Genomic DNA, 22,405 nt, shown 5'->3' on the forward strand with positions numbered 1-22,405 from the left:
AAGCAAGAGCAAATAAGCTGGAGATTTATAAAGCTCTGGTTAGGCCCCCAGCTAGATTTTTGTGTCCGATTCTGGTCACCACACTTTAGGAAGGATGTGAGGGTCCTTGAGAGGGTGCGGAGGAGATTTACCAGCATTGTTCCGGGGATGGGGATTTTAGTTACAAGGTTAGGTTGGAGAAGCTGGGGTTGTTCTCCTTGGAGAGAAGGAGAATGAGGGGGGATTTGATAGAGGGGGACAAGATTCTGACAGGTTTAGGTGAAGTAGACAAGAAAAAACTGTTCCCATTGACTGGTGGTGCAAGGAATGGGGGACACAAATTTAAGGTTTTGGGCAAGAGATGCAGCGCGGGAGATGTGAGGAAGACCTTTTTTTTACACAGCGAGTGGTAACGACCTGGAACTCGCTGCCCACAAGGATGGTGGAGGCAGTGACCTTCAATGATTTCAAAAGGTAATTGAATGGGCACTTGAAGAAAATAAAATTTCGGGGCTACCTGGATTGAGCGGGGGAATAGGTCTGACTGGATAACTCTACAGGGAACCAGCATGGACTCGATGGGCCAAATGCTCTCTTTCTGTGCCATAAATGACTTTATGATATTCAACTCACCCAGTTCAATATCCCATTCACCCAGTGCAATACCACACTACCCAGACCAACATCCAATTTAGCCAACATAAGTCCGCATTGCCCAAGTGTATAACTCACCTCTCAGAGGACTGGGGGAAATATCAATGAATGTCAGAGTCATCAGTGAATTGGAGAGGAATTATGAATGTTGAAAGGAAAAGAATGTGTGCATGCGATAGATAGAGAACGTCACTCAGGCCCTGAGTCCTACCGTGCTGTGTTGAGTATCAGTGCTGCGTAGATATGGGCAGGGACCTGCACAGAAATTTGCGTAGTATCCTTTGGGTTCATGAATCCATTTCCACCTGAGGTCCTGTCTGAAGTCGATGTAGAGTGGACGCACACAACAATTATCTTCGTAATTCCTGACAAAAATGAAAAAGCAATGCTTTAGTTTTTAGAATTTTGTTTCCATGATAAATTGGTGGGAAGCAGTTTCTGTCTTTTAAAGAGTTTGTGACAGGATGGCTGGTTATATTTGTGGTGCCCTGGGTAAACCTTACACACACTTAAACTTCATTTTATTACTCTTATCCTCATTTTCAGATTCCTCTATGGCCTCAGCCCCTGCTATGTCTATAATCCCCTCCAGCTCCACAGCACTCTGGGATATCTATACCCCTCGAATTCTGGTTTCTTCAGCAGCCTCAATTTTAAGCACTCTGCCTTTGGTGGCTATGCCTTCAGCAGCCTGGGCCCTAAGCTCTGGAACGTCCTCCCTAAATCTCTCTGCCTCTCTCTCCTTTTAAGAAGCTTTTTAAATGCCACCTCTTGTAACAAGCTTTTAGTCACCTGTCCTAATATCACCTTAGGCTGATTGCTGTCAAATTTTGTTCTGAAAATGTCCTGTGAAACAGCTTAGGACATTTTACAATGCTAAAGGTCCTTTTTAAATGCAAGTTATTATTTTATATGTATTAGAAACAGGAGAGATGATTTTAACCCTGCCTGGAGCAGTTAAAATCACCAGTGGACGCAGCACTGATATACTGCATCAATCCCACAGGTCCTGAATTTAACCTGCTTTGTGGAGTAGACGACAGGGATCCCCTCCAAAGTGAGTCCCTCTTTAAACTGGCAGCTTGGACTCTGATTATGTCATTGAGGCCTGGCTCCCATTTTAACCCAAGGCCTATACAGAGAGGCTACTGAGGATTCCCTACCTTGAGAGGCCCAAAGAAGGAAATGGTTACACTTGTGTAACTACATTTATATGAGGCCTGAAGCAGCAGAAATACCCCACAAGGAAGGCTTTGGCCTCCCCAGTCTTGGGCTTCCCTCCTTCCCTCACCCATCGCACAGCCCATCCCTACAACCTACTGTGAGTTATCTCAGTGTCGGGACCCTCCCTCCTGCCTGATGACTTATGTTCTAATCCTGCCTACTACCACCTCCTGCTGGACTTGGATGGGGAAGTGACTGGAACTATAGAATCATCCAGCACAGAATGTAGCCATTCAGCCCATCGGATGTGTGCTGGTGCTTTGAAAGTGTTTTCCAATTAGTGACCTCACTGCATTAATATACAGTCACTCCATTTCCCACAAGAACCCTTACTCTCCGAGTGAGACTGAGTGTTCACAGAAGATCCCTGCAATATTGTGGGTAGCACTGAAAGGTCAGCTCACATGTGAGTGAGTTTGATTTTTTCACACACTCTCCACCAACAATCCCCCAGCTGATGCCACCCACTCTGCGCTCCAAGCTTTCTCTATTGGTCTGAATCCATGTTATTGAGAGTCCACATGGTTGCATTTGAACTGATGCAACTTCTAAGTCTTCAGTGAGATTAGAATGGCGGCTACATGACTGGTTCTGGGCAGTCTCAGGCCCTGTTACACACCCCCTGAACCACCTATCGCATTGTATTCAACCCAGAAACAGTGGGTCCCTTTTCATGCATTATGGCCAATTATTGAAAGAAAGAAAGTCTTGCATTTCTATAGCACTTTTCACAACCTCAGGGCAACCCAAAGTGCTTCACAGCCAATGAAGTACTTTTTGAAATGAAGTCACTGTTGTAATGTAGGAAGCACAGCAACCAGCCTATGCGGAGCAAACTCCCACAAACAGCAATGTAAGAAATAAATGTTGGCAGGAAGTCCTCAGGGCAGTTCCCTGATTTTCTTACAATAGTGACTAGGAGTTTTTACCCCCATGTGGGAGAGCAGATGGAGCCTCAATTTAACATCTGCTCCACAAGATGGCACTTCCAACAGTGCAGCACTCCCTCATTACTGACCCTCCAACAGTGCAGCTCTCTCTCAGTACTGACGCTCCGACAGTGCAGCACTCCCTCAGTACTGACCCTCTGACAGTGCAGCACTCCCTCAGTACTGACGCTCCGACAGTGCAGCACTCCCTCAGTACTGACCCTCCGAGAGTGCAGCACTCCTTCAGTACTGACTCCCTGACAGAGCAGCACTCCCTCAGTACTGTCCTTCTGACAGTGCAGCACTCCCTCAGTACTGACCCTCCGACAGTGCAGCACTGCCTCTGTACTGACCCTCCGACAGTGCAGCACTCCCTCAGTACTGTCCTTCTGACAGTGCAGCACTCCCTCAGTACTACACAAGGAATGCCAGCCTGGATTATGGGCTCAAGTGACATTCAAATCAATATAAATATTGACTGTTTGTACTGGAGTTTGGCACAATGAGTGAAGCATGACCTACCTGAAACAATAAGCAGTGTCCAGGGCACGCTTCTTCCTGTGGCTGTGCTGGTGGTTATCTAGTCGGTGTGGGGGTAGAACCATGAGAATGAGGTGGGGGTTGGTGGGGCCCATATGCACCAGCTTCTTCTCCTTGCGTTTCTGAAGTCTGCCCAGATCACCTCTTTCCGAGAATTCATAGTCATCAATTCCTTCAGAGGAGAAAAATAAGTCACAGGTTAATCATAGAATCTTCCAGTACAGAAAGAGGCCATTCAGCCCATTCTGCTCATACTGTCTCTTTGAAAGAACTCTCCAATTGAGTCCCATTCTCCAGCTTTTCCCTTCAAATTAGTTCTCTTCAGTTACATGTTCCATTGTCTTTTGAAAGTTCCCCTGAAATCTGATTCCTCCACCCTTTCAGGTAGGGCATTCCAGATCATAAGAGCCCTCTGTGTGAAATAAACCTCCCTCATTTCCCTTCTACTTCTTTTGTCAATTATTTTAAAATATGACTGTGCTTAATGACCCTCTTACCAGAGGAAACAGTTTCTCCCTATGAACTCTTCCTTACATGAAACACCTCTGTAATCTTTTAATCTACTTTGCCCTAAGGAGAGCAATCCCAGCTTCTCCAGTCTCTCTACATAACTGAAGTTCCTCATCCTTGGTACCATTGCAGTAAATCTCCTTTGCACTGCCCAGAATTGGGCACAATACTCTAACTGAGGCTAAAGCAGAGACTTAGGAAGTGTGACATGACTTCCTTGGTTTGGTATGCTTTAATTAACTGAATTTAAACTCCATACACGGCCGTGGTGGGATTTGAACCCATGTCCCCTGGGCATTAACCTGGGCCTCTGGTTTATTCATCCAGTGACAATACCACTGCACCACTGTCTCCCCCTTGCTTGTTTTTATATTCATTGTCCCAACTGACAAAGCCAAGTATCTCATACATTTTCTTAACTCCCTTATCAATCAAGCCGAGGCCATTAAAATATATAACCAAGAAAACCAACAATACTGACTGCTGGGTCAGCCCCACTGCAAACTTCCTTCCAGTTCAAAAAATGTCAACTTCTGCCACTGTCCTATCCCTAAACCAATTAAAGACCCAAATTACCACATTCATTTAATGCCATGTGCATCTATTTTCTGAATAAGTCCAGCATGTGAAATGTTATCAAATGCCTTTTTAAAATCCATTAATACAACACAGGGTGACTGGTTAGCTTAAATGTCTTGCATGTGGTTCAGAATGACACCATCCTGGGTTTATTCCCGATCGGGCTGAGGGAGATTTGGGACCAGGCTCCTTGCCCTGACCCTGTGAGTGAAAAGCAATGACAAACCACCACTGACAAAACCTGTCAGGAAGCGGCTCAATGTCGGCTGATGCTTCATCCTGAGCCTAGGAACTGCCTTCAGGCACAAAACACGTGAATGAATAGATGTACAACACATACTGCACTACCTCTCTATTACTTCATTAAAAATATTCAATCAATTAGTTCCCAGCCTATCTTGGGAGAATTGAACATCTTGCTATTACCATTCTTTTATTATTACATTTCAATACTTCTCTATCTCCCTCTCACTACAAACATAAGAAATAGGAGCAGGAGTTGGCCATTCGGCCCCTCGAACCTGCTCTGCCATTCAATAAGATCATGGCTGATCTGTTTGTGTTTCGAGTTCCAATTCCCATCTACCCCCGATAGCCTTAGACTCTTGTTAGGCAAGGGAATCAATCTACCTCCACCTTAAAAATATTCAGTGACCCCGCCTCCACTGCCTTCTGAGGCAGAGAGTTCCAAAGTCACAAACCCTCTGAGAGAAAATTTCTCCTCATCTCTAACCTATTAGGGCAATCCCAAACGGGAATTAAACCCAGGCTGGTGTCATTCTGAACCACAGGCTAGACATTTAAGCTTACCAGCCCCCTGTGTTGTATATATGGATTTTAAAAAGGCATTTGATAACATTTCACATGCAGGACTTATTCAGAAAATAGATGCACATGGCATTAAATGAATGTGGTAATTTGGGTCCTTAATTAGGTCAATCCCTAATGTTAAACAGTGCCCCCTAGTTCTGGACTCACACACAAGAAGAAACATCCTTTCCACATCCACCTTGTTCAAAACCATTAAGGATCTTACATACTTCAATTTAGTCACCCCTCACTATTCTAAACTCCAGTGGAAACAAGCCCAGTCTGTCTAACCTTTCCTCATAAGACAACCCACTCATTCCAGGTATCAATCTAGTAAACCTCCTCTGAACCACCTCCAACGCATTTACATCCTTCCTTAAATATGGAGACCAAAACTGCGCACAGTATTCGAGATGTGGTCTCACCAATCCCCTGTATAACTGAAGCATAACATCCTTACTTTTATGTTCAATCCCTCGTGTAATAAAAGACAGCATATCATTAGCCTTCTTAATTACTTGCTGTACCTGCATGCTAACTTCTTGTGACTCGTGTATTAGAACACCTGGATCCCTCTGCAGCTCGGAATGCTGCAGCCGATTTCCATGTAAGTAATACTCCGCTTTTTTATTCTTCTTGCCAAAGTAAACAACTTCACATTTTCCTATATTATATTCCATCTACCAGATTTTTGTCCACTCACTCAACCTATCTATATCTATCTACAACCTCCTTATGTCCTCTTCACAACATACTTTCCTACCTAGCTTTGTGTTGTCTGAAAATTTAGCTACCATGCCTGTGCTCCCCTCATCTAAGTCATGGATGTAAATTGTAAAACGTTGATGCCCCAGCACAGATCCCTGTGGGACTCCGCTCGTCAAACGCTGCCAGTCAGAGAAAGACCCATTTGTGCATACTCTCTGGGCAGGGTTTGTAGTTCGGAGGGTGCGCATGATTGGCGGGCCCAGGAGCAGCCGGGGAACAGACCACTGACCACAATCGGCCCCCCCGATCACAATTTCACACTATTAATTGGCCATCCAGAAATGCTGAAACGCTCAGTGTTGTCAGGGTGGCAGTGAGGGAGGGCCGGCACTGACATAAGCGTGGGCGCGGGGGAACGCGGAATGAAAGCTCCGTGAAGGCAGAGAGCTGCCTCAGAGAGTTGAAGAGTTTAAAAGCAATCAATAAAGATTTTACAATCCAGAAAAAAATATCCACGCATCAAAATCAGTCACCTGAACATATAGATGATGAAAATTCTGTCCAAATATCTTTTTTTTAATTTAATAACGGAAACCTCATCGCACCCTTGGATGAGGTTTCATCAAAAATGCAAATTCCGCCTGGTAGGTTTGCCCATCCACCAACTGTAAGGTTGAACGGATCACAAAACATCGGAGTCAATTGGAACTTTAATGGGCTTAATTGCCTCTTATTTGTCGGTGGGCACGCTTCCGACTTTTGCACGCGTGCCAACCGAAACATTGCGCAAGCGCAGGATGACGTCAGGATGTTTGCCTGACCTTATCACACGTTATTTTACACTCCAGTGGGTCAGGCGTGCACCCACATGCCAAGCTAAAAATTCTGCCCTCTGTTTGCTGCCAGTCAGCCAATCTTCTATCCATGCTGATACGTTACCCCCTGCACCATGAGATTTTATTTTCCACTATAACCTTTGATGTGGCACCTTATCAAATGTCTTCTAGAAATCCAAGTACAGCACGTCTACAGGCTCCCCTTTATCCACAGCGCATATTATTCCTTCAAAGAACTCCAATAAATTGGTTAAATACAATTTCCCTTTCACAAAACCATGCTGACTCCTTGCTCTAACCTCGTTGATGATCGGCTAACACCTTCTCCATGACAGATGGCAAGCTAACTGGCCTATAGTTTCCTGTTTTCTGCCTCCCTCCCTTCTTTAAGAGAAGGGTTATATTTGCTATGTTCCTGCCTGATGGAACCTTTCCAGAATCTAGGGAATTTTGGAAAATTAACACCAATGCATCTACTAACTCATTAACTACCTTTTAATACCCTGGGATGAAGTCCATCAGGACCTGGAAACTTGTCACCCGCAGCTCCATCAGTTTGCTTAGTACCGCTTCCCCAGTGATTGTAATTTCACCAAGTTCCCCTCCCCCTTCCATCTCCTGATTTACAGCTATTACTGGAATATTTTTTTCTTCTATAATGAAGACAGAAGCAAAATATTTGTTCATTTCATCCACCATTTCCTTATTATCTGCTATTAATTCCCCATTCTCACTCTCTAGAGGACCAACACTTAACTTACTCTTTCCTGTTTAAATATCTGTAGAAATTCTTGCTATCCGTTTTTACATTTCTAGCTAATTTCATACTCTAATTTCTTTTTCCTGATTAACCTTTTAGACATTCTCCGTTGCTCTTTATATTCTGACCAATTATCTGACCTCACTCATCTTTGCACAGTTATATGCTTTTTCCTTAAGTTTGATTCTTTCCTTAACTTCTTTAGTTAACCATGGATGCTGGGTCCTCCCTTCAGAATTTTTCTTTATAGTAGGAACATACTTACTCTGAGTATTCTGAAATATCCCCTTAAATGTCTGCCACTGCTTCTCCATTGATCTCTCCCCTAGTCCAGTATCCCAGTTCACTTCAGCTAGCTCAGCTTTCATGCCCACATAGTTGCCCTTATTTAAGTTTAACATACTAGTCTTAGACCCACTCTTCTCTCTTGCAAACTGGATGTAAAATTTAATCATACTGTGGTTGCTGCTACCTAGGGTTGCCTTTACTCTGAGGTCATTAATTAATCCTGTCACATTTCACAATGCCAAGTCTAATGTAACCTGCTCTCTGGCTGGTTCCAGAAGGTGCTGCTCTAAGAAACTATCTTAAAAATATTCTACTACTGTCATATTGATTTTTCCAGTTTTTATGTAAATTAAAGTCACCCATGAATATTACCATCCCTTTATCATAATCACCCAATATTTCTTCTTGAATACTTTTGTCCTACACTGTGGCTATTATTAGGGGGCCTGTACACGACTCCCACTAATGACCTTTTTTCCCATACTCTTCCTCATCTCCACCCAAACCGATTCTACATCCTGATCTCCTGAACCAAGGTCATCTCTAACTATTGTACCAATGCCCTCTTTGATCACCAGTGCTACCTCTCTTATTCTTCTTGAATGTTGTATACCCCTCAGTATTCAAGACCCAATCTTTGTCATTCCTGCAGTCATGTCTTTGTAATAGCTATTTACTTCAATGTGTGCCACCAATTCATTCACTTGGTTATGAATGCCTCGCACATTCGGATATAGAGCCTTTGATTTGTTTTTTTTATTATCTTTGTAACACTTAGTCTTGACTATTGGTTTCAGGTTTTATCTCTCTGTCCCTTCTTGCTAGTCTATGACCCTCATTTCCCATATTATTGTTATGCTCTCCTACCTTGAATCTACACCTTGATTTGCCACAACCACTCAGGCTTGATCCCTCACCCCCTTGTTTAGTTTAAAGCCTTCTCTACTTCCCTAGTTATGTGATTCACAAGAACACTGGTCCCAGCATGGTTCAGATCCCAGTAGGACAGCCCTCATTTTCCCCAGTTACTGGTGCCAAACCAGAACCCATTTCTCCCACATTAGTCTTTGAGCCACGCATTCATCTCTGTAATCGTACTTGCCCTATGCCAATTTGCATGTGATTGTTATCTTTGAGGTTCTGCTTCTTAATTTGGTACCTAGCTTCTCATACAGGCTCTGCAGAACCTCTTTCCTCGTTCTACCTTTGTCATTGGTACCTACATAGACCACGAGAACTGGATCCTCCCATTGCAAGTTCCTCCCTAGCCCTGAGCAGATGTCCCAAACCTTGGCACTGGGCAGGCAACACAGGCTCCTGGAGTCTCGTTCTTTGCTGCAGAGAACAGTGTCAAAACCCCTCACTATACTGTTCCCTACTACCACAACATTACCTTTTGTTCTCCCGTCTTGAATGGCTTCCTGTACCACAGTGCCATGGCCAGCCAGCTCATCCACCTTGCAGACCTCCCTTTTCTCCACACAGGCTATGAGCACCTCAAACCTGTTTGACAATTGCAAAATCTGAGGCTCCTCCACTACTGTCTGCTCAGTCCCATTACCTGCCTCACTGACAGTCACAATCTCCTGTCCCTCACTGATAACCAAACTAGATGACCCTAATCTAAGAGGCATGACTGCCATCTGGTAAAAGGTGTCCAGACATTTCTCCCCCTCCCTTATGTTGCGCAGTGTCTGCAGTTCAGCTTCCAGATCAATAATCCTAATCTGGAATTCCTCTAGCTGGTGACACTTTCTGCACGTGTTTGTCCTGGATTGCCTAGGCATCCAAAAGGACCCACATTCCACAGCTGCAACATTACACCTATCCTGCCATTGTTACTTACGTTATTTAGTTAACTTAATTTAGTTACTCAATTAATTTAGAATAATTCCTATGTACGCCACACCTCTTTTCCCCCGTGCACTGAATTACCACCTGAACTCATTCAGCTTCCGCCTCACCCTGGCATAGTCGCCTGTCACCTCGCCTGTCACCCTAAGCCTTACTTAACCCTATTTGGGGGTCTACACTAAACTCTCAGCAATGTAACAGCTCCTTTCCTGTTTCTTAAGTCAAACCAAATAGATTCAATCTTTGAACCCCCTGATACCCTCTGATGTAGAACTATAATATTATCCTTGATCAATACTGCTATATTCTCCTATCTTTTTTTCCTTCCCTATTTATCCGGATGGATTGTAACCAGGAATATTTAGTTCACTCCTGTCGATGTTTAAGCCAGGTCTCTATTGTAGTCACTATATCATAATCCCAAGTGCAGTATCGTGCCTGTAACTCCTCAACCTTATTAGTAACACACAGGCTTTAGAAAACCACACTAGAAGGCTTCATCTTCCTCCTCCATCTAATTCCTGCTCTTCCTACATTGTTCTTTGTTCTGCTGCTGTTTGTTCCTCTAATATTCCTGTACACCTTGTCTTTCCTTCCTGCTGCCATGTCAAGAGCTGCTCCTCTTGTCAAATTAGTTAAATCCTCCTCCACAGCACTGGCTAACCTCCTCATGAGGATACTGGCCCCAGTCCAGTTGAGGTGTGGTTTGAACAGCTCCCAGCTCCCTCAGAATTGGTCCTGTTTCTGTAAGATCTAAAGCCCTCCCTCGTGCACCATCTCGCAAGCCATGCTTTCACTTGGACTATCTATTTTTTTCTGCATTCATCAGCACATAGCACTGGAAGTAATCCAGAGATTACCACCTTTGAGATCCTGTTTGTTAATCTTTCTCCTTGCTCCTAAAATCCTGACTGTAAGAACTCAGATTTTTCCCATTGGTTCCAACATGGACCACAACATCTAGCTGTTCCCCTGCCCCTTGCTGAATGTCCCACAACCGTCCAGTTAAAATATCAATTCATTTTGGTGGCGTGAGACAAGAAAAGGACTAGGATGACCAACAAGCAGTCGCTTTTTAATAAATCAACCCCATCAACCCACAATATCCCAAAACCCCACCTTCTCCCTATATCCCCAGACTTCCACCATCTCCCCATATCTCAAACCCACCTTCTCACCATAGCCCTCACACCCAGTACAGTTGAGTGAGAAGAAAACGACAGAAGATGAAAAGGAGAAGAGACCCGAGGAAGCGACTGAGGGAGAGGAGGAAACAAGGAAAGAGAGAGGCAGCAACTAAAATCTGTAAGCACCTACCCTTAAACTTGACATCTAGAACCTCATGTTCATTGGAGATGACGCCATTGGCATGGAAGGTGTGACAGGGACAGTGGACGCTAATCTCCAGACCAAGGTTCGTATCTGTAACGAGCAGGTGGTTAGAGTCCAACAAAGGCTAAACATATTCAAATAATCCAACACACAAACCCAACATAATCCAACACAAACCCAACATAATCTAACACAAACCCAACATAATCTAACAGAAACCCCACGGTCTGGCATAGGTACATCCACAGTGCTGTTAGGGAGGGAATTCCAGGATTTTGACCCAGCAACAGTGAAGGAACAGCGATATATTTCCAAATCAGGATGATGAGTGACTTGAAGGGGAACTTCCAGGTGGTGGTGTTCCCATCTATCTGCTGATCTTGTCCTTCTAATGGTAACGTCAGAGAGTCATAGAAGTCTATAGCACAGAAAAAGGCCTTTCGGCCCATCGAGTCTGCACTGGTCAAACAAGTACTCAAATATTCTAATCCCATTTTCCAGCACTAGGCCCATAGCCTTGTTGCCATGGCATCGCAAGTGCACATCCAAATACTTCTTAAATATTATGAGGGTTTCTGCCTCGACTATATTTGATCATTTGGAAGGTGCTGTCTAAGGAGCCTTGGCAAATTGTTGCAGGGCATCTTGTATATGGTACACACTCCTGCTGCTGTGCGTCGGAGCTGGAGAGAGTGAATGTTTGTTGATGGGGTGCCAATCAAGCAGACTGCTTTGTCCTGGATGGTGTCCAGCTTCTTGAGTGCTGTGGGAACTACGCTCATCCAGGCAAGTGGGGGGTATTCCATCACACTCCTGACTTGTGCCTTGGTGGACTCCCCTTTGGGGAGTCAGGAGGTGAGTTACTCATTGCACTATTCCTAGTCTCTGACCTGCTCTTGTAGCCACAGTATGTATATGGCTAGTCCAGTCCAGTTTCTGGTCAATGGTAACCCCCAGCATGTTGCTAGTGGGGGATTTAGTGATGGGGAGATGGTTAGATTCTCCCTTGGTCACTGCCTGGCACTGATCAGCCCAAGCCTGGATATTGTCCAGGTCTTGCTGCATGTGGACATGGGCTGCTTCAGTATCTGAGGAGTCACAAATGGTGCTGAACATTGGGCAATCATCAGTGAACCCTGTTCTTTCCTTACGATGGAAGGAAAGTCATTGATGAAGCATCTGATGATGGTTGGGCCGAGGACACTACCCTGAGGAACTCCTGCAGTGATGACCTGGTGCTGAGATGACTGACCTCCAACAACCACAACCATCTTCCTTTGTGCTAGGTATGACTCTAACCAGTGCAGAGTTTTCCCTCTGATTCCCATTGACTCCAATTTTACTGGGGCTCCTTGAGGCCATACTCCATGAAATGCTGCCTTGATGTCAAGGGCAGTCACTCTCACCTCCACCTCTTGAATTCAGCTTTTTTGTCCATGTTTGGACCAAGGCTATAATGAGGTCAGGAGCTGAGTGGCCGTAGTGGAGCCAAAACTCAGCATCAGTGAGCATGTTATTGCTGAGTAAGTGCCACTTGATAGCACTATTGATGACATCTTTATCACTTTGCTAATGATGGAGAGGAGACTGATGGGGCAGTAATTGGCCGGGCTGGATTTGTCCCGCTTCTTGTGGATGGGACATACCAGGAAAATGTTATGCTTTGTCAGGTGAATGCCAGTGTTGTAGTTGTACTAGAACAGCTTACCTAAGGGCTGATCTTCAGTACCTCAGCTGGGACCTTCTTGGGCTATGGCTTTTCCTGTATCCAGTGCTTTCAGCCATTTTGACATCACATATCTGACACAAACTAAACATAATCTAACACAGATCCAACACGGATCCAATAGAATTCAACACAGGTCCAACACAGGCTAATAAAAACCCCAAATAATCCAACACAAACTCAGTATGATCCAATATAATCCAACAGACCCAACAATAATACAACACAGATTCAACATGATCCAACTCAGATCCAACATGACCCAATGCAGAGCTAATACAATCCAACTCAGGTCTAATATAGTCTAACACAAACCATATTCCAACACCAATTGTCAAGAAATGAGTATGGTGAAGGTTCCTCTGGGTCTCTGAGACAACGATTTCTGCTTGATATGTCAAAATTCTGATGTAAAACTCACCTCTGTTAATTAGCCATTCCTTCACACTCTCGGTGACATCAAATGAGACCCACTCGCTGATGCCCTTAGTAAGGACCACTTTCCCCGCAATGTATCGCTGTTTGGCAATATGATCATCAGGCTTTAGAATCTGAAACAGGAACAGTGAACACTGGTCGAGAGTTCTTTTGTCAGTATGCCCCCCACCTGGTTCCCTGACCCCTTCCTGGGCTGTCATGAGTTTCCTACCTGCTCCCTGAGTTCCCTGCCAACCTTCCAGAGCCAGACCCTCCCACCAGTTTCCCTTCTCCAGTCTTCTGTCCTGTCAACCAGGTTCTTCTTCCTACTCCATTAGTTTCCTGAAGCTCTCCCACAATTTTGTGAGCTCCTCCCCTAGTTTCTAGTCCCTTCTCCCAGATTCCTGAGCTTTCGTCCTGTAGGCGTCGTCTCTCAGTAGGCTCTGCCAGTTTCACTGCCCATTCCTCACATGCCTGACTGGACTCATCAGATTTCCTGGCTGCAAATTTCAACACCAGGTCCAATATTGTCCCTGCCTCGGCACCATACATTCATTCTCTGTAAGGCTCCGTTGCATAGTGATCAGAAATTGAAACCTTGGCAAATTATCTCCTTTTGACTAAGGATTATTTATCCAAGGGAATGAAACGAGCAACATTTTCACCCCAAAGATGAACACATGAACAATTAATTTCTTTGCATCTTAGACAAATCTAAAGTAGACAAGGCCCACTGGAATGATAGATGGTCCTGTCTGCAAGCATGATCCAGACCTCCCTGTCGCTTGCCATTTCAACACAACACCCTGCTCTCATGCCCACATGTCTGTCCTTGGCCTGTTGCATTGTTCCAGTGAAGCTCAACGCAAACTGGAGGAACAGCACCTCATCTTCCGACTAGGCACTTTACAGCCTTCCGGACTTAATATTGAGTTCAACAACTTCAGATCATGAACTCTCTCCTCCATCCTCACCCCTTTTTGATCCCCTTTGTAAATATTTATTTTTTAATTTTTATATTATACTTTTTCCCCACCTATTTCTATTATTATTTTAAAAATTTATTTCCATTCATAATTTTATCCCCACCTTTTAACCTATTTTGATATTTTCTCCCACACTGTCCCCTCCCTCCACCGCACCCCCACTAGGGCCATCTAGTCAGTTGCTCATCCTGCTTTCTAGTCTTAATGTCACCATCAGCACCTCCTTTAGCCAGTATCACCACCATCAACACCCCTTCGACCTTTTGTTTATGAAATCTTTTGCAATCTCTCCTTTGCCTCCACCTATCACTGGCCTTCTATCCAGCTCCACCTGTCCCATCCCCTTAAACAGTATATATTTCACCACATTCCTACTTTAGTTCTGAAGAAGAGTCATAAGGACTCGAAACGTTAACTCTATCTTTGTCTCCACAGATGCTGTCAGACCTGCTGAGTTTTTCCAGCAATTTTTGTTTTTGTTTCAGATTTCCAGCATCTGCAGTATTTTGCATTTTATCTTAGTATAAAGCACCATTTAGAAAGGCACAGATTGACCAAGGAAAGTCAACATGCATTTAAGGAAAGATCACGCCTGACTAACTTGACTGGATTTTTTGAGGAGGTGACAAGGAGGATCAATCAGGGTAAAGCATTTAATGTAATCTACCTGGATTTTAGCAAGGCTTTTGGCAAAGTCCCACATGGCAGACTGATCAGAGAATTAAGAGCTTATGGAATCCAAGGGAAAGTTGGATCCAAAATCTTCTCAGTGACAGGAAGCAAAGGGAAACAGCAAAGGCTGTTTCCAGTGGGATTCCACAGGGCTCAGTGCTGGGTCCCTTGCTGTTCATGATATATATCAATGATTTAGATTTAAATGATTAAGAAGTTTGCAGATGATACAAAAATTGGTCTCGTGGTTGACAGTGAGGAAGAAAGCTGTAGACTGCAGGAAGATATCGATGGACTGGTCAGGTGGGTAGAAAAGTGGCCAATGGAATTCAGTGTGGAGAAGTGTGAGGTGATGGATTTTGGAGGTAAGCAAGGCAAAGGACTTGACAATAAATGGTGTGATACTGAGAAGTGTAGAGGAACAGAGGGACTTAGGAGTGACTGGACAGGTAGGTTAAGAGAGCATACAGGATACTTTATTGGCCAATGTGTAAAGTATACGAGTTTCCAATACCCCTTCATTTAGTGAGTTCGGGCCCCCCACCACCCTTTGCCTGAGAAAAATATTATCTTCCACTCCCTTTAATCCTTCTACCAGTTACTTTACATCTATGCCCCCTGGATATTGACATCTCTGCTGAGGGAAATTGGTCCTTCCTATCCATTCTATTTTCGGAGGTGCACTGGGTAGCGACCCTGCCTCTGAGCCAGAAGCTCTGGGTTAAAGTCCCACTTCAGGGCTTGACGGCCAAGGAAGGTGCATTCATTACGCAGCCAAACAAGTCGAGTACCAATCTGCAAATTCTTCCAACACGCGCCAATGGCAGGCTGTAAGAGTGGGAGAAATTCCTGGTTAGCCAAGTGATAGAAATAAATTGGAGCCTCTACTATCACTATCCATAGCTCCAAACTACAACATGCAGGTGAAAGTGCATGTTGCCACAGCAACTCTGATTCTCTGAGTGAGCTGTAAAATGGCTGACCACTTATTTTCTCCACCACTGAAGGTGGGTGGAGGTAATGTTTTCATCCTGTTTATTAGTCTGTTTGTCTGTAAACAATATATCTCAAAAACTAATGATTTGAATGAACCTTGGTACACAGATAGGATGTAGCCCAAGGAGGAGTTGATTAATTCCTGGCAAAGCTGTGGATCCATTTCCTGGAATTTTTTTAAAGGATCCGTTAACACTGAGAGGCGGGGCAAATCGACTTTTTTAACGTTATGGATTGTTTGATTTAGAAAGTTGGTGATTGTTTTAGAATGTAATGGATTGTTTCAGCTGCTGTGGTGCCATTTGTCAACAGCTGTCAAAATGTGAGCAGAGTTTTCGGAGCAGGTTGTTGGATGTGGTTTGGCCTGAAGCCTCCTCAGTGAGATAGAAGCTCTTAATAAAATTATTTCTTTTTTTCAGCTTTGTAGTTGCACAGCATCAACCAGGCAGGGAAAAGCCTTAAGAGCTGCATAATTGTTATGATGGGTGTCTGAAAATAATTCTACTTTTTTTTTCTTACCAAAATGGGTAACTTTGTACTTGTCCACATTATATTCCATTTGCCATGTTCTTGCCCATTCACCTAACCTGCCTATATCCCTCTGCAGCTTCTTTGCCTCCTTCTCACAGCTTGCATTCCCACCCTAACTTTGTCTGGTCAGCGAACCTGGATACATTACACTCAGGCCCCTCATTCAATTTATTAATATAGATTGTAAATAGCTGAGGCACCAGCATTGATCCTTGTTGTACTCAGCTAGGTGCAGCCTGCCTATTCCTATTCCCTGTTTTCTGTCTATTAACCAATCCTCTATCCTTGTTAATATATTACCCCTAATCCCAATGAGTCCTAGTTTTATGTAATAGCCTCTTTCATGTGGCACCTTATCAAATATGCTTTTTGAAAATCCAAATTCATGTATCCCTTATCCATCCTACTAATTACATCCTCAAAAAAAACAACAGATTTGTCAAACCTGATTTTCCTTCCTAAATCCGTGTTGATGCTGCAAAATAACATTATGATTTTCTAAGCACTGTTACCACATCCATAATAATAGATGTAGCACATTCCCAACTACTGATGTCAAGCTAACCGGCCCAAATGCTTTCCCTCTCCCTCAAATATGTGAGTGGAAAGTTGGGAGATGAAGTTTAAGTCAGAGAGTGTATAGAAAGGACAAATGGACCAGAGCTGTGCATTGTGTTTCTAGATTTGGTGTTTCGCAGTTTAGAACATTTCACTGACAGCTCCACCTATTCAGGACAATTAACCTGGTGTTTATTATTCATTCTCAACTACTATTTATTGCCCATCCCTAGTTGCTCTGGGAAGGTGATGGTGGGCTACCTTCTTGAACTATTGTTAAGGGGTTTGACATCAACTGAATAGTTGGTTAGACCAGTCTTCAGTGGGAAATGATGCACGACTGGAGTCACATCGAGGCCTTTATTTAAAAAGTTGTTGGGTTTTTACAACAATCCAACAGCTTCATGGCCACTTTTACTGTTATTTCCAAAACCCTTACACCGAATACAGTTTCTAAAGCTGCGATGGTGGGATTTGAACTCATGATCTCTGACTCAATAGTCCAGTAAAGCAACACAACCAGCAAATTTTTGTAATGCTAAAGATGACTCCTTGTATGGCTGCACCAGCCTGGGTGGCACTGAGCCCAACAGATCAGTTTAGAGCCCAGAACTGATGTCTACACATCAAGGGTTGTGGGAGCGTTTTTCCAAATGGAATAGCTGAGGCAGAGACCATTATATCGTTGAAGGGGAAATTGGGCAATGGGGAAGAACTGGAGTTGTGGGATTATTCTAGGAAAGGGCTTGGCAAGATATGATAGGCTGAATGGCTTCCTCCTGTGCTGCAAACCCTTATGGTCCTGTTTAATTGGGGCAAAGAGTTAGGTTGTTACAATTACCTTAATGTCCTGGCTAAGTGAGGGGAGGGATAATGAGCCAGGGTTCCTGCTCCTGACTGAGTGAGGGGAGGGATAATGAGCCAGGGTTCCTGCTCCTGGTCACAACCTGAGAAACTCTGCTCAGCAGCACAGATCAGGAGAGAAACAGGCTGAGTTGTGAGGGTCTGTAACTCACCATCGGTGTCCCTACCTGATACACTTCAATCCTCTGCTCATTGCGTTTTGCACTTGTATTTGGAACACGGAGAGCCCGGAATTCTGCCCGGAACAGGTTGGAAACATTCTTCTCCATTGAGGATACATTGAATCGGAAAACCTTCGATGTGATCCCACGGCAAGAACTGACATCATCTGGAAAGCAAATCAACACTATCATTTCATGTCACTGCTTCTTCCTCAGGCCAGAAAATTGTAACATCACCAATTGAGTTCAATCCCAGATTTTCTAAACAACAGAAGAATATTGGGAGTGAGTTACAGACTGGAATCTAATCGAGGAGTTTGGAGGTTTTATATATAGAATAACAGATACCCGGGAGTGAGTTACAGACTGGAATCTAATCGAGGGGTTCGGGGTGGTTTATATATAGAATAACAGATACCCGGGAGTGAGTTATAGGCTGGAATCTAATCGAGGAGTTTGGAGGTTTTATATATAGAATAACAGATACCCGGGAGTGAGTTACAGACTGGAATCTAATCGAGGGGTTCAGGGTGGTTTATACATAGAATAACAGATACCCGGGAGTGAGTTACAGACTGGAATCTAATCGAGGGGATCGGGGTGGTTTGTATATAGAAAAACAGATACCCGGGAGTGAGTTACAGACTGGAATCTAATCGAGGGGTTCAGGGGGTGTATATATAGAATAACAGATACCCGGGAGTGAGTTACAGACTGGAATCTAATCGAGGGGTTCAGGATGGTTTATACATAGAATAACAGATACCCGTGAGTGAGTTACAGACTGGAATCTAATCGAGGGGTTTGGGGGGGTTTATATATAGAAAAACAGATACCCAGGAGTGAGTTACAGACTGGAATCTAATCGAGGGGTTCAGGGGGTTTATATATAGAATAACAGATACCCAGGAGTGCCTAATCAAGGGGTTCAGATGGTTTATATATGGAACAAAGCTGCAACTAGTTAATTAGGTAACTGGCTTTATCAGGTTTTCAGAGGCTAGGTTGAGAGAGTATAAAAACAGGCTATCTTATAGTGCTGACTTTATCTGTACTGGAGAACTGTGTTTGGCTTCAGTTGGAGTTTGGTGACTGAGGGAGTTCGGTGAGAAGGGAGGAGGTGCTCCTTTCTTTTTCTACCTTTGCTCAGAAAGAAGAGCGACGAGCTTGGTAAATAGGAACTGGTGAGTAAATTAGAAAAGTGCAATATTTTTAAACAAGTTGCCAAACTTGGATTTAACTGAGAAGCACCAGGAATAAGGGAAATTTAGAGCCAATATAATAAAGTAATTTAAATAACCCATAGTAGAATAAAATTGACGTAAGAGAAGTAGAGTTAATTCATGGCAGCTCAGTCAAGTGGAATGCGTGTCCTGTAATATGTGTGAAGTCATGGACGCTACCGGTGTCCTCAATGACCACGTACAGGAAGTGCCGTCAGCTGCAGAAACTTGAGCTCTGGGTTTCAGAGCTCGAGCAGCGGCTGGAGTCCCTGTGGCACATCCGGGAGGCTGAGAGCTACATGGATAGCACGTTCAGAGATGTGGTCACACCGCAGCTTAAGGGCCCAGAGACAGGGAGGGAATGGGTGACCACCAGGCAGTCCAAGAGAAGTAGGCAGGTAGTGCAAGAGTGCCCTGGGGTCCCGCTCACAAATCAGTTTTCCGTTTTGGAAGCTGGTGAGGGTGCTGGGTCCTCAGAGGAGCGCAGTCAGAGCCAGGTTTGTGGCACCACGAGTGGCTCGGCTGTACAGGAGAGGAGGAAGTAGAAAGGAAGAGCTGTAGTGACAGGGGATCCATTGGTTAGGGGAACAGGCAGGTGTTTCTGTGTCTATAGACGTGACTCCAGGATGGTGTGTTGTCTCCCTGGTGCCAGGGTCAAGGATATCACAGAGCAGCTGCAAGACATTCTTCTGGGAGGGGGGCGGGGTTGAACAGTCAGAGGTTGTGGTACACATTGGTACCAATGACTTAGGTAGGAAGGGGGATGTGGTCCCGTAATCAGTATTTAGGGAGCTAGGCAGGAAATTAGCAATCAGAACCTCTAATGTAGTAACCTCTGGATTACTCCCAGTGCCACATGCCAGTGAGTACAGAAATAGGAGGATAAGGCAGGTGAATGTGTGGCTGGAAAGGTAGTGCAGGAGGGAGGGTTTTAGATTCCCAGGACACTGGGACTGGCTCTGGGGGAGATGGCACCTGAACAGAGCTGGGACTGAGTTCCATGAGGGGCGTTTTGCTAGTGCTGTTGGGAGGACTTTAAACTAATGCGGCAGGGGTGTGGGAACCAAGAGAAAATATTAGAGAGGAATAGCAGGGTGCACAAAATACTGGGAGGGACAGATAGCACTAGTATAGAGAACAGTAAGTTAATAGGTGGAGTTGGGGTGAGGGAGAAAGTAACAGAATCTAAATCAGGGTTACTGTGCATGTATGTGAATGCACGGAGTACAGTAAGTAAGACTGGGGAGTTACAGGCACAGATTGCCATGTGGAAATATGATGTTGTGGCGATAACAGAGACCTGGCTCAAGGAAGGGCAGAACTGGGTGTTAAATATTCCTGGGTACAAGGTGTTCAGAAGAATAGGAAAGGAAGGAAAGGCTGGGCTATTGGTTAAGGAGAACATTGCTGTGCTGGAGAAAGAGGATGTCCCAGAGCCTTCAAGGACAGAATCAATTTTTTTTTATTCATTCTTGGGATGTGGGCTTCCCTGGCTGGGCCAGCATTTATTGCCCATCCCTAGTTCCCCTCAAGAAGGTGGTGGTGAGCTGCCTTCTTGAACCGCTGCAGTCCACGTGGTGTAGGTACACCCACAGTGCTGTTAGGGAGTTCCAGGATTTTGACCCAGCGACAGTGAAGGAACGGTGATATATTTCCAAGTCAGGATATCACTTTGGCTACAGCTAAGGGACAAAAAGGGTGCAATTACATTGCTCGGTGTTGTCTATAGACCACCAAATAGTGAGAAGGATGTAGAAGAATAAATCAACAGCGAAATTACAGAGAGATGCAAGCATTAAAGAGTAGTTATAATGGGGGACTTTAACTACCCGAATGTAGACTGAGACAGTGGTAGTGTAAAGGGTGGAGAGGGGCAAAAGTTCCTAGATTGTGTTCAGGAGAATTTTCTACAGCAGTATGTGTCTAATCCAACAAGAAAAGATGCACTGTTTAACCTGGTTCTTGGAAATGAGGTGGGCCAAGTAGATCAAGTGTCAGTGGAGAACATTTAGTAGACAGTGATCATTGTATTGTATGTTTTAGGATGATGATAGAAAAGGACAATAGTAAAAATAATTAACTTGTTGAGAGCCGACTTCGAAGGGGCAAGAACGGAGCAGGGCCAGATAAACTGGAATGAAAGATTGGCAGAAAAAAATGTAGCTTAACAATAATCTATCTTCAAAAAAGAATTGGTTTGGACACAGTCAAGGTATATTCCATTGAAAGGGCAAACAAATTCAGAGCTCCCTGAATGAAAGAGGAGATTGAAATTAAGATAAACAAGAAAAAGTACACTTATGACAGGTGTCAGGTAGAAAATACAATTGAGAACCAAGAGGAATACAGAAGGTTCAGGGAGGAGGTGAAAAAGCAAATTAGAGAAGCGAAGAGGGATTATGAGAAAAGACTGGCAGCCAACATAAAGGGGAATCCCTAAGTCTTCTATAGGCATATAAATAGTAAAAGGGTGGTAAAAGGGGGAGTAGGGCTGATTAGGGACTAAAAAGAGAATTTACACATGGATGAAGGAGCCATGGCTGAGATATTAAATGAATACTTTGCATCCATCTTTACCAAGGAGGTAGATGCTGCCCAGGTCATGGTGACAGATGAGGAAACTCTGTCACTAGAAGGGTTCAACATTGATAAGGAGGAAGTGTTCATTAGACTGTCAGTAATTAAAGTAGACAAGGCACTGGGACCAGATGAGATGCATCCAAGAATATTGAAGGAAGTGAGAGTAGAAATCACAGGGGCGCTGGCCATAATCTTTCAGTCTTCCCTAGACTCAGGGGAGGTGCCAGAGGACTGGAGAATTGTAAACATTACACCCTTGTTCAAAAAAGGTTGTAAGGATAAGCCCAGCAATTACAGAGCAATCAGTTTAACTTCAGTGGTGGGCAAGATTCAGGAAACAATTATTCGGGATAGAATTAGTCATCACATGGAAAAACATGGGTTGATAAGGAAGAGCCAGCATGGATTTCTAAAGGGGAAATCGTGTTTAACTAACTTGCTGGAGTTTTTTGAAGAGGTAACTGTTAATTTGGCTAATTAGTTTATTAATGGCCTTAACAGGCCTTTGACAGTTCGGCGGACGCGCAGCCGATTCCGGTACACACCAGCTGAACGGAAGATCGGAATGTCGCGCAGTGACATCAGGATGCACGCCCGAACATCACCGCGTGTCATTTTAAGCATTGACATGCGGGGCCCTCCCCCACACGCTGACAAGCAAACTCTGCCCTTCAGCTATGAGGATAGA

The 22,405-nt window shown here is 44.2% G+C and overlaps 1 protein-coding gene across 2 annotated transcripts in view; it reads right to left on the minus strand.

Moving 5' to 3' along the window:
• tgfb3 (transforming growth factor, beta 3) overlaps positions 1 to 22,405 on the minus strand; it is a 57,731-nt gene that overhangs the window by 14,212 nt on the left and 21,114 nt on the right. The window contains exons 2-6 of one of the 2 annotated variants that reach the window (XM_041215249.1): positions 17,921 to 18,081; positions 13,151 to 13,280; positions 10,989 to 11,093; positions 3,309 to 3,498; positions 845 to 998 (exon numbers count right to left, since the gene is read on the minus strand). In XM_041215249.1, the coding sequence (XP_041071183.1) occupies positions 845 to 998; positions 3,309 to 3,498; positions 10,989 to 11,093; positions 13,151 to 13,280; positions 17,921 to 18,081 (740 nt within the window). Of the gene's footprint in view, positions 1 to 844; positions 999 to 3,308; positions 3,499 to 10,988; positions 11,094 to 13,150; positions 13,281 to 17,905; positions 18,082 to 22,405 lie in introns of both variants that reach the window. The other variant, XM_041215248.1, reaches the window with a different exon arrangement.

Source organism: Carcharodon carcharias, chromosome 20, assembly GCF_017639515.1.
Source record: "Carcharodon carcharias isolate sCarCar2 chromosome 20, sCarCar2.pri, whole genome shotgun sequence".
Classification (NCBI taxonomy): Eukaryota; Metazoa; Chordata; class Chondrichthyes; order Lamniformes; family Lamnidae; genus Carcharodon; species Carcharodon carcharias.